The sequence below is a fragment of the Pararge aegeria genome, chromosome 25 (assembly GCF_905163445.1).
Source record: "Pararge aegeria chromosome 25, ilParAegt1.1, whole genome shotgun sequence".
NCBI lineage: Eukaryota > Metazoa > Arthropoda > Insecta > Lepidoptera > Nymphalidae > Pararge > Pararge aegeria.
In genome coordinates, this window is record NC_053204.1 from 1,658,252 (window position 1) to 1,674,328 (window position 16,077).

At 32.2% G+C, this 16,077-nt stretch overlaps 1 protein-coding gene across 1 annotated transcript in view; it reads left to right on the forward strand.

The window, feature by feature from the left end:
* Positions 1 to 1,615: 1,615 nt before the first annotated feature.
* Positions 1,616 to 16,077, forward strand: part of LOC120634720 — a gene marked incomplete at its 5' end in the record, with an annotated part of 42,387 nt that continues 27,925 nt past the window's right edge. Inside the window, 5 exons of the mRNA XM_039905494.1 lie at positions 1,616 to 1,707; positions 2,525 to 2,660; positions 3,643 to 3,836; positions 14,569 to 14,769; positions 15,774 to 15,929. Coding sequence (XP_039761428.1) covers positions 1,616 to 1,707; positions 2,525 to 2,660; positions 3,643 to 3,836; positions 14,569 to 14,769; positions 15,774 to 15,929 — 779 coding nt within the window. The remainder of the gene's footprint in view (positions 1,708 to 2,524; positions 2,661 to 3,642; positions 3,837 to 14,568; positions 14,770 to 15,773; positions 15,930 to 16,077) is intronic.

Consider the following 16,077-nt stretch of genomic DNA (forward strand, 5'->3'; position numbering starts at 1 on the left):
TTTCGTTGCGCAGTATCAGCCAAACGGCAGGACGATGCAGTTGACTACCTACGCGAACCTACACTCGCAGACACTCGCAGCTAACGACAACAGAAAGTTTGAAACGGACTATACCTGCTCTGAATTTTGCGCTCGTGTTACAGTAATTTCATAAAGTGGGTAAATAATTAAACTTTTGACAAATATAAATTCATATTCGCCAGATATTTTGTTAAATTGATCAGGATCTATACAAATGCGCTAATAATTATTATTTTACTGAAAATTATAATTGCACAGCCAATGATCGTGACATTGTACCGGTGGGTATTTTGATATAAATACGAGTGCATTTAGGTTTAAAGACATTTATTCTCAAAAGAGACAGTTTCACTTAATGAGAAATTAATAATTAACATAAAGAAGTGGTAGGTAATATATTATCTAGTTTAGTGTGATACAAAAACAAAACAAACACAAAAATACAAAAGGTGGCGCGTTTATAAAAATTTAATCAATGCTTTTTTAATTTGTTTTTAAATGATTTAAAAGACTTTGGGTAGACTATTGTATAGTAGTGCTCCCTCAACCTGTATAGTTTTACTTCCATACTTAGTTCTAGTCTTGGGTAATCTTAATTTATGCCTATTTCCATGCAAAGATGCTGTGTTCGCTGTGTGTGTGTCCTAACAACACACACACACAGCAAACACAGCATCTTTTCCAGCGAAGACGAGGGTCCCGATTTCTGCCCTCATGCCTTGACGTGGTGCCTTACCACGGTCACGGGGGCGTTCGGACTAAGAACTTCCCCCCGATTTCGTCGAGCCCTGCAGGGCTAGCACGGGCGGGAGATAAAAATTATATCCCCCGATTATATCCCCTGACAAGGGATATAATAAACGTGCGAAATCACGAGAACATGGAATAGAAAAAGTTTAACCCCGTTTATGAATACACATATATTATTTGGATATTATTTCCACTCCTGCGCCAGAGCTCTGAGAGTTGATAAAGCTGTGGGAGAAGATAAATTTATATCCTTTCCCAGGTGATATAATTGTCCCCTGCCCATGCTAGCCGTGCTGGGGCTCTTCCTATGGCAAGCTCTCGCGCTCGCCCTACTCCCCCGGTGACGCCGTAGCAACCCCTCCGGTGGTTATCGACAAGACCACCGGGAGGTATCCCGGTAGCTTAGTAGTTAACACTCTAAATATTCATGCAATCTGAGAATCAAATATCAAGACAAATAGCTAAGTGTATCAGGAGTCGCATCACCGGCCTGTTTTTTTAAAGTAATAATTGACGGACAATGCAGATGGCCTTCTAGATGGTCACTTGAAAACCAACGCGTATAGACAGAGCAACACTTCGGAGGGCAGGCAAGGAACTCGTCCTGCAACATGCTCTGTGTCCCATCAATCTAAGGCGTGTGCCTGTTTTTTCACCCAGACCTGAGCAAAACGCAATTCTTGGTGGCAGAAATAAGTATGGCTATAGTACCCCGGACGAGCTCTACCACAAAAAACTCTCCTATTTGTCAAAAGGTATAAGGCTCTGTTATTTTTAGAGTTTATCCGAAATTAAGAAGGGTTGGAGGCAGTTGAACTTCAAATACATCTGCATGGTTTCCACAATAATATCACTAACTGGCGTTCTGTTCTGGCGTTGGTACCGTCTGGATCATCTCCTTAGAGGTCTGCCTTCGGCTTCATCTACAGCTTTTCTGTGAGTTAATTTATAAATCTTACTCCACTAGCTGTTGCCCGGGACTTTCATCAACCGATTACCGGCCCACTACAGGGCGTGGGGTTCCTCTCAGAATGAGAAGGGCTGCCATGCTGACCAACTGAGGAATGCAAAATTTCACACGCCGTTGAGGATTTATGGAGAATTCAGGGCATGGGCGTGCAGGTTTCCTTACGATGTTTTCCTTCGCCGTTAAAAGAAAGTGATCTTAAAATTGCTCAAATTAAAACGCACATAAGTCCAAAAAGTCAGTGGTGCGTGCCGGGGCTCGAACTCGGTATAACTACTACTACTAATTTGGGAGCACTTGAATAATGTAGAAATTTTGCTACTTTAGGTTACATTATTGCCTTAAGTATCTCAAAAATGAGGCTTATTTTGTTTTTGGGGTGGTTTTTTCTATTCCCTTTTGCCTGTACCCGTCACGCTGAACATTATTGAGAACTCTTTTTTTATCACAAAAACACATATTACTCCGATGGTGCGTGTTGGAATCGAACTCGGTACCCTCGAAAGAGATCCGAAGCCTGCGACGTTATGCCACATTTATTGGTAAGGCCATAAATATCTTGAAACTGCCTCGATTAGATCATTTCCGACAATGTCCAATTTAATTATTGGTACCATTGGCCATAATACACCAACTGTCCACCAATCCGCAATGGGCCAGCGTGGAGGACTACGGCCTTAACCCCTCCTTCTCATTGTGGGAGGAGACCCGTGCTCTGTAGTGGGCTGGTATTGGGTCCATATAATGATGGCAATAATAAAGCCTAAACACTTCTGATGTTAACAGGACGGTAACAAATTCCGTAAATGAAACGGAAATAGGATGCGTCTTTCCGGAAGTCAATCCGTACTCACATTCACTGGAACATAACGTGGATCTACCCAAGATCGCCTGCGAAGAATACGATTGGGTTGAGTGTAACGTAAGTCAAAGTCAAAAGTTTTTTTTTTATTCAACTACAAGTTAGCCCTTGACTGCAATCGCATTTGTAGTAAGTTATTACGCAGTCTTAGATTGTAGAAGCGGGCCAAACTACATGTAGTACGGCAGTTATATTAAGCCCATACAATCGGTTTCTATACGACATCGAAATTAGTATCGTACACTAAATCTCTTGATTTTTTTATTTTCTCTGGTCTGATCTGGCAGGAGGCTTCGGCCGTGACTGGGGCCCATTATATCACAAACCAAACGTTCCGCTAAGCGATTAAAAGTTCCGGTATGATACTGTGTAGAGACCATAGAGTATGGTTCATATCTCAAATAGGTTATCTCGCTACCATCTTAGACTGATTCATCTCTTATGATCAGTAAGATAATGTAGACATAACTCTCTCGTGTCGCGCATCCTAGCCCCTACAGGTTAGATTGCATTAACGGGCTAACTTGTATTAAATAAATTAACATGGGAAATAAATTAGGTCTGTATATCCTATTCTATTATCTAATTCTAGTGCTGTGTGTTTCCACAGCGGTGAAAGGGGTTAGGACTTCAGCTTCACTTTCGGGTGGCCGAGTTCGAATCCCAGCACGCACCTCTAACTTTTAAAGTTATGTGATTTTCAAGCAATTAAAATATCAGTTGCGTCAACGGTGATGAGGAAACCTGCATGCCTGAGAGTTCTCCTTTATATTCTCAAGGGCGTGTGGAGTCCACCAATACTCACTGGGCCAGCGTGGTGGACTACGGCCTAAACCCTCATTGTGTGATCCCAAAACGGAGTATCATCATATATCATGATATATCAACCATTACGGGTTGATGGTGATGATCCTCTTTCCAGAAAAAAAATTATAACCGCTTCAAATTCAAGGATAAAAAGTATGCATCTCACGTGAGATTTTGCGGGAAAATCCCACAAAATCTCGACGGGAAATCGAAAAATATAAAAATCCCCTTACAGATGTCAAAATGTGGAGTAAAACAACATATACTCGACACGGTTAGGGATATAGTATGTTACTATAGAGACATTATAAGCGAATACGACCACAACTACACCATCGCAGAGCCGGTTAAGCTGCTTCACGATCAGGTGTATACGCTGCAGAGAAGCGATTACTTCAAGGTTTCTTGCACTGGTTATGAGAAAAATGGGTGAGTGCCGTATTCTTCAATCACTTAGTATTGCGTAACCCAAGCACAGGTCCGGACTAATAAGCTAACTTTGTTATACTTAGGGTATCAGGTCCTCAGGAATAGGAGCTGCACTTTCGGATAAACAACTCTCTCAAAGCAATAGATTCCGATTTAGGGAGCCAAAAATAATTAATTAATTTATTTTAACATCTTTATTGCGTAGTAAAGGAGAAATTACAAATAAACTTTGAAAAAAATTAAAAGCAAAAGGCGACCTTATCACTAAAAGTGATCTCTGCCAGGTAACCTTAACGATAGTACACAATAATACATGAGAGACGTTAACACGCAATAACAACAAGCAATACATTATTTACTGAAGTACATTATATAATTAAATACATTATTTAATTAAAAACATTATTTACATCATATCCTTAAACACATTATATACTCAAATACATTAAATACTTAAACACATTATTTACTTAAATACATTATATACTTATGTATATTATATACTTAAATACGTTATATACTCAAGTACATTATTTACTCAAGTACATTACTAGCTGACCCGGCGAACTTTGTTCCGCCTTAATGGCAATAAATAAGCAGATTGTGTTTCTTTTTATTGGAAAAAATACAAAAAAATTAAATACCTACATTAATCATTCATTATTATTTCTGTATTTTAGTACATAGGTTGCTCTTCACTTAAGTACCTTGTGATACACGACATTTTATACACACAAACAACGCAGATGGTCTTCCGACCCGTGAACATGCCACGTATAATTGACCATGAATGTTCTAGATTTAAACCACAAACTTTTAAGGATTGGCCTTGTGATTTGTTGATGGTCATGGCAAATGCAAGACGTATCGGAAATTGAAGTATTTTAAATTCAAACGGCATATCGGTTGGGATCGTCGGGATCCTCGGAATAAGAACTTCCTCACCTTTGAATTTTCCTATCATTATCGTAGCGTAAATTACATTGTTCATCAATTTTCTAACCACCAAACGCGTACCGTTGCACAGTTTTGGTTGGTTTATGTTTCGAAGCATGATTACTACGGAGCCAACCTTTAGGCGTAAATTGTGCGGTGGTAAGCCAGGCACGTCCAAAGAGTTTAAAAATTCAATTGGATAGTTGGTGGCCTCATCTTCATTTGTGACGCAGTCAATAGATTTGAATGAATGCATTGTTCTAATGATCTTATTTTGACTTATGTAGTTCAGGTCATCTACATCTTTATTCTTAGCCGCTAAAATTGCTCGCTCACTCAACCATTCATTATTTTTGTAGTTAAAAATAATGTTTGGAAATACATTGTTGATAAGTTCGTCTTTTGATGAGACAAAATTACAGAAATTATTTGGAAATGATATTAATCCGCTCGATTCATCAACAGGTACTTGACCATTACCGATAGTCAGCAATTGTTCCGAGAAATCTTCAGCAGATGTATCATTAAGCAATGTAACTCTCATGTTTGTTGTGAGCTGCAGTTTCTTCACATAGCGTCATAGATTTGACGATTTGAGGCAAGCGTTTATTTCGTTGGCAGCCGTAGATCTTGGAATTACTGGCAATATTTGGCGGAAATCGCCAGACAGTAAAATGATTACTCCTCCAAAACATCTCGAGTCATTGCGTAAATCATTTAATGTTCGGTTAAGTGCTTCTAATGCACGTTTATGCGCCATTGTGCATTCGTCCCAGATGATGATTATCGATACCGCTAAAACTTTGGCCATTGCTGAGTGTTTTGCAATATTACACGTTGGTTCTTCAATAGTTTGAAGATTTAACAGTAATTTTAATGCTGAATGAGCCGTACGGCATCCTTCAATGTGGCTGCTATTCCAGAAGAAGCAACTGCAACCGCTATGTTGGATCTCGGCCGAACAGTTGCTAAAACTAATGACACGAGGAATCTCTTGCCAGTTCCACCAGGGGCATCTAGGATCTATCTATCATCATCTATATAAACCACCATTCATCATCGATTGCCTTCATTAAAGTATCATAAACTTCCTTTTGTTGGTAATTCAACAGGGGTACATTCGTTTGAACTACTAAATCTAATTCCTGGTGATCACATTCACGTTCCCGTTCCAATTCTCGATTAAATGTCAACATTTCACGATATGGCGCTGGCATTCCTAACCTGATTAATAAATTACCGCACATGAGGTAACACATATCTTCGATCAAGAGTAAAGCACGATTATGTATCTCCTCATTCATCTCAATATCGTGATTTCTGGAACTGACATGAATTTGATGTGAAATATCTTCTGACATATTATCCTTGTATTTGTGCCACAGGTTACATGGGTCTGATGGAAAACATGTCGAAATTATGATAGCGAATAATGTGCGTATCTGACTTGGATATGCAGAGATAATGGCTTCAGCGATTGTCGTATCCCAATGTGTATCGTTTTCTAATAAGTTCAATTCTTCACATGCAGCACGATATGTTGGGAATATTACACCATTAACAGTTCGTAGTGTCTCAAATGACGTTGGCCCACGCACATTTACCAGCAACAACCGCAAATAGATACATTCATCATTCTTTGGATGAACTGTATACATACGGCCAAGATATTGATTGATTTAGATATCGATATAGATATGGATTTTAATATCTATATCGATATCGATAAAAATAATAAGTATCGATATCGATATCGATATAAATAATAACTATCGATATAGATATTAAAATCCATATCGATATAAATAATAACTATCGATATCGATTTAGATATCAATATTATAATCGATATCGATATCGATATGGATTTTAATATCAATATTGATATCGATATTGATTTAGATATCAAAGTCAAAGTCAAAGTCAAAGTCAAAAATATCTTTATTCAAGTAGGCCCACAGGTGGCACTTTTGATGCGTACATCGTATCTATTTTAATATCGATATTAATATCGATATCGATATCGATATGGATTTTAATATCTATATCGATAGTTATTATTTATATCGATATCGATATCGATACTTATTATTTTTATCGATATCGATATAGATATTTAAATCCATATCGATATCGATAGTTATTATTGATATAATATCGATATGGATTTTAATATCGATATTGATATCGATAGTTATTATTTATATCGATATCGATATCGATAGTTATTATTTTTATCGATATCGATATCGATGTTAAAATCCATATTGATATCGATATCGATAGTTATCATTTATATCGATAGTTATTATTTATATCGATATCGATATGGATTTTAATATTGATATCGATATCGATAGTTATTATTTTTATCGATATCGACATAGATATTAAAATCCATATCGATATCGATATCGATAGTTATTATTTATATCGATATCGATATGGATTTTTATATCGATATCGATATTGACATATCGATATTAAAATCGATTTCTATATCGATTTTAATATCGATATTAAAATCGATTTATTTATCGATATCGATATCGATATTATAATTTGGATATCGATATCGATAGTTATTATTTATATCGATATAGATATCGATAGTTATTGTTTATATCGATATCGATATCGATATCGATTTCAATATCGATATCGATATAGATATCGATTTTAATATTGATATTGATATCGATATCGATATAAACAATAACTATCGATATCTATATCGATATAAATAATAACTATCGATATCAATATCGATATTAAAATCGATATCTATATCGATATCTAAATCAATATCGATATCAATTTCGATATTAAAATCCATATCGATATCGATATAAATAATAACTATCGATATCTATATCGATATTAATGATAACTATCGATATCAATATTGATATTCAAATCGATATCGATATCGATAGTTATCATTTATATCGATATAGATATCGATTTCAATATCGATATCGATTTATTTATTTATTTATTATATTTATATCGATATCGATATTATAATTTGGATATCGATATCGATATAAATAATAACTATCGATATCGATTTAGATATCAATATTATAATCGATATTGATATCGATATGGATTTTAATATTGATATCGATATAGATAGTTATTATTTTTATCGATATCGACATCGATAGTTATTATTTATATCGATATCGATAGTTATTATTTTTATCGATATCGATATAGATATTTAAATCCATATCGATATCGATAGTTATTATTGATATAATATCGATATCGATTTTAATATCGATATTAAAATCGATAGTTATTATTTATATCGATATCGATATCGATAGTTATTATTTTTATCGATATCGATATCGATATTAAAATCCATATTGATATCGATATCGATAAAAATAATAACTATCGATATCGATATCGATATAAATAATAACTATCGATTTTAATATCGATATTAAAATCGATATCGATATTATATCAATAATAACTATCGATATCGATATGGATTTAAATATCTATATCGATATCGATAAAAATAATAACTATCGATATCGATATAAATAATAACTATCGATATCGATATCGATTTGAATATCAATATTGATATCGATAGTTATCATTAATATCGATATAGATATCGATAGTTATTATTTATATCGATATAGATATCGATAGTTATTGTTATATCGATATCGATTTCAATATCGATATCGATATAGATATCGATTTTAATATTGATATTGATATCGATATCGATATAAACAATAACTATCGATATCTATATCGATATAAATAATAACTATCGATATCAATATCGATATTAAAATCGATATCTATATCGATATCTAAATCAATATCGATATCAATTTCGATATTAAAATCCATATCGATATCGATATAAATAATAACTATCGATATCTATATCGATATTAATGATAACTATCGATATCAATATTGATATTCAAATCGATATCGATATGGATTTTAATATTGATATCGATATAGATAGTTATTATTTTTATCGATATCGACATAGATATTAAAATCCATATCGATATCGATATCGATAGTTATTATTTATATCGATATCGATAGTTATTATTTTTATCGATATCGATATAGATATTTAAATCCATATCGATATCGATAGTTATTATTGATATAATATCTATATCGATTTTAATATCGATATTAAAATCGATAGTTATTATTTATATCGATATCGATATCGATAGTTATTATTTTTATCGATATCGATATCGATATTAAAATCCATATTGATATCGATATCGATAGTTATCATTTATATCGATAGTTATTATTTACATCGATATCGATATGGATTTTAATATTGATATCGATATCGATAAAAATAATAACTATCGATATCGATATCGATATAAATAATAACTATCGATTTTAATATCGATATTAAAATCGATATCGATATTATATCAATAATAACTATCGATATCGATATGGATTTAAATATCTATATCGATATCGATAAAAATAATAACTATCGATATCGATATAAATAATAACTATCTATATCGATATCAATATTAAAATCCATATCGATATCAATATTAAAATCCATATCGATATCAATATCGATTATAATATTGATATCTAAATCGATATCGATAGTTATTATTTATATCGATATCGATATCCAAATTATAATATCAATATCGATATAAATATAATAAATAAATAAATAAATCGATATCGATATTGAAATCGATATCTATATCGATATAAATGATAACTATCGATATCGATATCGATTTGAATATCAATATTGATATCGATAGTTATCATTAATATCGATATAGATATCGATAGTTATTATTTATATCGATATCGATATGGATTTTAATATCGAATTTGATATCGATATTGATTTAGATATCGATATAGATATCGATTTTAATATCGATATTGATATCGATAGTTATTATTTATATCGATATAGATATCGATAGTTATTGTTTATATCGATATCGATATCAATATCAATATTATCCATATCGATATCGATATTGAAATCGATATCGATATCGATATCGATATAAACAATAACTATCGATATCTATATCGATATAAATAATAACTATCGATATCCAAATTATAATATCGATATCGATATCGATAAATAAATCGATTTTAATATCTATATCGATAGTTATTATTTATATCGATATCGATATCGATACTTATTATTTTTATCGATATCGATATAGATATTTAAATCCATATCGATATCGATAGTTATTATTGATATAATATCGATATGGATTTTAATATCGATATTGATATCGATAGTTATTATTTATATCGATATCGATATCGATAGTTATTATTTTTATCGATATCGATATCGATGTTAAAATCCATATTGATATCGATATCGATAGTTATCATTTATATCGATAGTTATTATTTATATCGATATCGATATGGATTTTAATATTGATATCGATATCGATAGTTATTATTTTTATCGATATCGACATAGATATTAAAATCCATATCGATATCGATATCGATAGTTATTATTTATATCGATATCGATATCGAAATGGATTTTTATATCGATATCGATATTGACATCGATATAAATAATAACTATCGATATAGATATTAAAATCCATATCGATATCGATATAAATAATAACTATCGATATAAATGATAACTATCGATATCGATATCAATATGGATTTTAATATCGATATCGATATCGATAAAAATAATAACTATCGATATCGATATCGATATATATATAATAACTATCGATATCAATATCGATATTAAAATCCATATCGATATTATATCAATAATAACTATCGATATCGATATGGATTTAAATATCTATATCGATATCGATAAAAATAATAACTATCGATATCGATATAAATAATAACTATCGATATCGTTATGGATTTTAATATCTATGTCGATATCGATAAAAATAATAACTATCGATATAGATATCAATATTAAAATCCATATCGATATCGATATCGATTATAATATTGATATCTAAATCGATATCGATAGTTATTATTGATATAATATCGATATGGATTTTAATATCGATATTGATATCGATATTATATCGATATCGATATGGATTTTAATATCGATATCGATATCGATAGTTATTATTTATATCGATATCGATTTTAATATCTATATCGATATCGATAAAAATAATAACTATCGATATCGATAGCGATATAAATAATAACTATCGATATCGATATCGATATAAATAATAACTATCGATATCGATATTAGAATAGATATCTAAATCAATATCGATACCAATATCGATATTAAAATCCATATCCATATAAATCGATATCGATAGTTATTATTTATATCGCTATCGATATAGATATCGATTTTAATATCGATATAGATTTTAATATCAATATTGATATCGATAGTTATCATTTATATCGATATAGATATCGATAGTTATCATTTATATCGATATAGATATCGATTTTAAAATCGATATCGATATCGACTATTAGTATTTATATCGCTATCGATACAGATATCAATTTTTATATCGATATTGATATTAAAATCGATATATTTATCGATGTCGATATCGATATCGATATTAAAATCCATATCGATATCGATATAAATAATAACTATCGATATCTATATCGATATAAATGATAACTATCGATATTAAAATCCATATCGATATCGATAGTTATTTATATCGATATCGATATTGATTTAGATATCGATTTTAATATTGATATCGATATGGATTTTAATATCGATATCGATATCGACATCGATTTTAATATCGATATCGATAGTTATCATTTATATCGATATAGATATCGATTTAAAAATCGATATCGATATCGACTATTAGTATTTATATCGATATCGATTTAGATATCAATTTTAATATCGATATCGATAAAGATATCGATTTTAATATTGATATTGATATCAATATCGAAAGTTGTTATTTATATCGCTATCGATACAGATATCAATTTTAATATCGATATTGATATTAAAATCGATATATTTATCGATGTCGATATCGATATCAATATTAAAATCCATATCGATATCGATATAAATAATAACTATCGATATCTATATCGATATAAATGATAACTATCGATATCAATATAAAGATTATATATATAGATTTTAATATCAATATTGATATCGATAGTTATCATTTATATCGATATAGATATCGATAGTTATTATTTATATCGATATCGATATGGATTTTAATATCGATATCGATATCGATATCGATATGGATTTTAATATCGATATCGATATCGATTATTATTATTTATATCGATATCGATTTAGATATCAATTTTAATATCGATATCGATATAGATATCGATTTTAATATTGATATTGATATCGATATCGAAAGTTATTATTTATATCGCTATCGATATAGATATCGATTACAATAGTTATATAAGTGGTTTTTTTAGATAGGCATAGTTGAAATTTTTTTAAGCTTTTGAGTTTGTTTGGTTAACCGCGCTAATCTCAGAAAATGCTGTAACGATTTCGATTTTTTTTTTGTAATAGTAGTATCAATTAAGGCTATATAACATCACGCTACGACTAATGGCTACCAATATTAAAAAGTAAACCAAATAAAAGATATTGGCGTAATTATTGATAGTAAATTAAGTTTAATACTACATATGGATACATATTATCCATATGTAGATTAAACTTTAAACGACTTTAAAAAGTCTTCTACCAAGCTAGCACTATTTAATTCGATTGTACGAAGCAAATTTGAATACTGTACTATTGCATGGAACCAATTTTATCAAAAACACATGAATAGGATAGTTAGAAGTAATAGTAGAAGTTTTTACAGCACCTTGCATACAAGGACCACATTTTAAAAAAGGTCAGTACCTACGCTGATCTACTGAATGTATACAAAGCGTTGTCACTGTCTGATCGCAGGGACTTTATTGATCTCTCTTTCCTGAAAAGTAAACAGAAAAATAGACTGAGGGATCGATTGCCCAAATCTGATCACCAAACAGATATACCAAAGCATAATGAAAGGTCGCATATTATGAATAAGCTAACGTTCAGACCTAGAATCGCTACATCAAATCTGGGCAGATCCGCTCCATTGTGTAGAATAGTTGTTACCTACAACAAATTGGTTGGAAGTGCTGGCTTGGATATTTTTCGACGCTCCGCCCCGTGTTTCAGAAATAAAGTCAAAAAACTTTTAAAAGTACGGCAAGATTTTTAGTCATTTATTTATTTTTTTAAGGTTTTTTTTTCTTGGTTATGTAAGTATGTATCTATTTTAGGGTTTATTTTTTTTTCTCTTTTTCATTTTAAATTTCTTTTGTTTAGCAGCTAAATATCACAAAATGTGGTGGTAAACAAAGAGTGTCTTTTGTGTTATGCTTGCTGAGTTAGCCTTTAAGTAGGGTGTACAGCATTATAAAACAATTGTTAAATGTGTCCATATATTAAGATAGGTTGTATACACGTTGGATTCCTAATAAATAAATAATAATTTTTAATAAGAAATGTTGCAAAAACTGCAATAAATATGTTTTTTGAGAGCGTTTGAAGTTGACTCATTCGCGTACGAAGTCGCGCGGGTCCGCTAGTCGATTATAATATCGATTTTTATATCTACTACCATATCGATTATAATATTGATTTCAGAAATCGATTATGATATTGATTATGATATCCATTACCATATCGATTATAAAATCGATTTCAGAAATCGATCATCGATTTAAAAAGAAATATTTTCAAATTAAGAAAACTACTGAACATCACATTTTATGCAATTGTTTTAATTTTATTCAAATACACCTTATCTGGAGCGAACTTCGAGTATTTCTTCCTTCTGAGTTTGATTTAAAATTTCATTGAAATACAATTTTTTGTTAGTTTTTTTAATCGCGTATCTTTCTGGAGTCGAAGACTGAATTATGCCTGACTTAGCCCCAACGGAGATTGCCAGGGCACTTGAAATGCGAAGAAATGGTCAAACCTATAGACTGATATCCAGATATCTTCGTCGACCAGTTTCAACGATCCATCGGAGTAACCAACGGTTCAGAAAGACCGGTACTTATGTGAACGCACTTCGAGTAGCGATGATCGTTTCATTCGGCTTCGTGTACGTAGGTACCCCCGTTGGACGGCCGTCCAAGCCCGACATTAGTTAGAAGCAGTGCGGGGTGTGCGGGGCCGGTGTGTATATTACGATGTCGATGTTGATATTTTATTTGATTACTAAAATCGATATTATAATCGATATGGTAATCGAGACCAACATCGATATCATAATCGATATGTTAATCGATATGAACATCGATATGGTTAACGATATCAACATCGATAATATAATCGATATCATAATAGTTCGATTTCCACAACTGGAAAATGTTTATGTGATAATCATGGATGTTTTTCAGTTTCTGGGTGTTTGTCTGTATATTATTCTCAAAAAATATTCAACAGTCATCTTAATGCCCATAACACAAGCTACACTTACTTTGGGGCTAGATGGCGATTTGTGTCGTAGTATATTTATATTGATTAAGACGTGTGTCTAGCTACGATAGTTCATAGTACAATTTATTATTGCAATATTATTATATTGCGAATTATTAGTTTAGTACATAAGAAAACCCTGAGAAGAAGGTCAGTAAAGGAAGATAAAGAAAGTTTAAATTTCTTCGCTTATCTTTATCTATCTTGTTTGTACCCTTCTAGCTACGGCCTCATAGCATCAAGATGGTACGGTTACAAAGTTGGTGTACGACCTCAAAACCCACCGTCGTCGGCTAAGAGGAATAACAGTCTGAACATACTCATCGTGGGCTTCGACTCCACATCCCGTGGTGGTTTCATGCTAAAGCTGCCTAAGAGTTTCAGAGTGCTGATTAACGAAATGGACGCTGTGCTTTTAAAGGGGTTAGTAGTTCTTTTAATTATAATGGGTTTACCTACTATTTACGTGGGTGGTCTTCTATAAGTATTTTTTTGTAAACTTTATGTAAATAAATAAATAAATGAGGTGGAATCTTTATTAAAACGTATTATATAAAAATTGACTTTGAGCAAGCGTTGGAGACAGACACTATGCTCGGAGTATCTCTACGTGATCAAATCAGAAATGTGGAGATCCGTCGAAGAACCAGAGCTAACGACATAGCTCAACGAGTCGCGAAGCTGAAGTGGCAATGGGCGGGGCACATAGTTCGGAGAAGGGAGGGACGTTGGGGCCCAAGTGGCTGAAATGGCAGCCCCGAAGCTCAGCGTTGGTTGACCCCCGACGAGGTGGATGGACGACATAAGGCGCGTCGCAGGGTCGCTAATACTTGGATAAATAATAATAATGCAATTTACATGCAAGAAACAGTGTAAAATCATGGTATAATATCGTATAAGCGTCCAAATATTATGTTTTGTCAAATGACATGCAAATCATTTAAATAAAAAAAAAAAAGGTGTGTGTACTTATGTACGCGCGTTAGAAGTTATACTTCTTTGGCGTAACAAGATAAAAATCTTTTAAAAAATATTATCTTTCGCCTTATTCTACGTTTGCAGAAAAAAACGACTGTAACAACAAAAAAAAGGTATTTAATAAATTGAAAGTTTTATTATAACGCATTATCTAGTTAAAAGTTTTTAAAAAATACCACAAATAAAAACCTATCGTGAATACAGTCTCAGTTCTAACACAAACATACGTAGAAGTCCTTACTTTTACTTTGTTGACCTTGTCTAACTTGAGGGTGTCGGTTTTTTGTGGCGGTGTGCGCGTGCGTACAAAATTAACTCTCATCATTTTTCACTAACGCGCCAAAAGAAGTAAAACTTCAATAAATAGATAAATTTCGATATTCATTCTGAGTATGACACATTAATGTCATATGCGTCAGGCAGGTCGATAAAAATTGGATGTCTTTCAGTTACAATATAGTTGGGGACGGCACCGCGGAGGCACTGTTCCCGATCCTGTCCGGGAAGACTGACATCCAGCATCACCCGCACGCCAGGCAAATGCATTCCAAGGACACACTCCTCGACCCAGACCTATTCATCTTCCAAACGGCGAGAGAAGATGGGTGAATATAACATAACTCTTAAAACCGTATATATATATATCTATTGTCTACCTGTTATCGGGGCTATATGACCGCGTTTGTGTTTTTTTAAACCTTTTATTTTCCTGGAATAAAAAGTAGCCTTTGTCACATTTTGCTTTTTTTTACA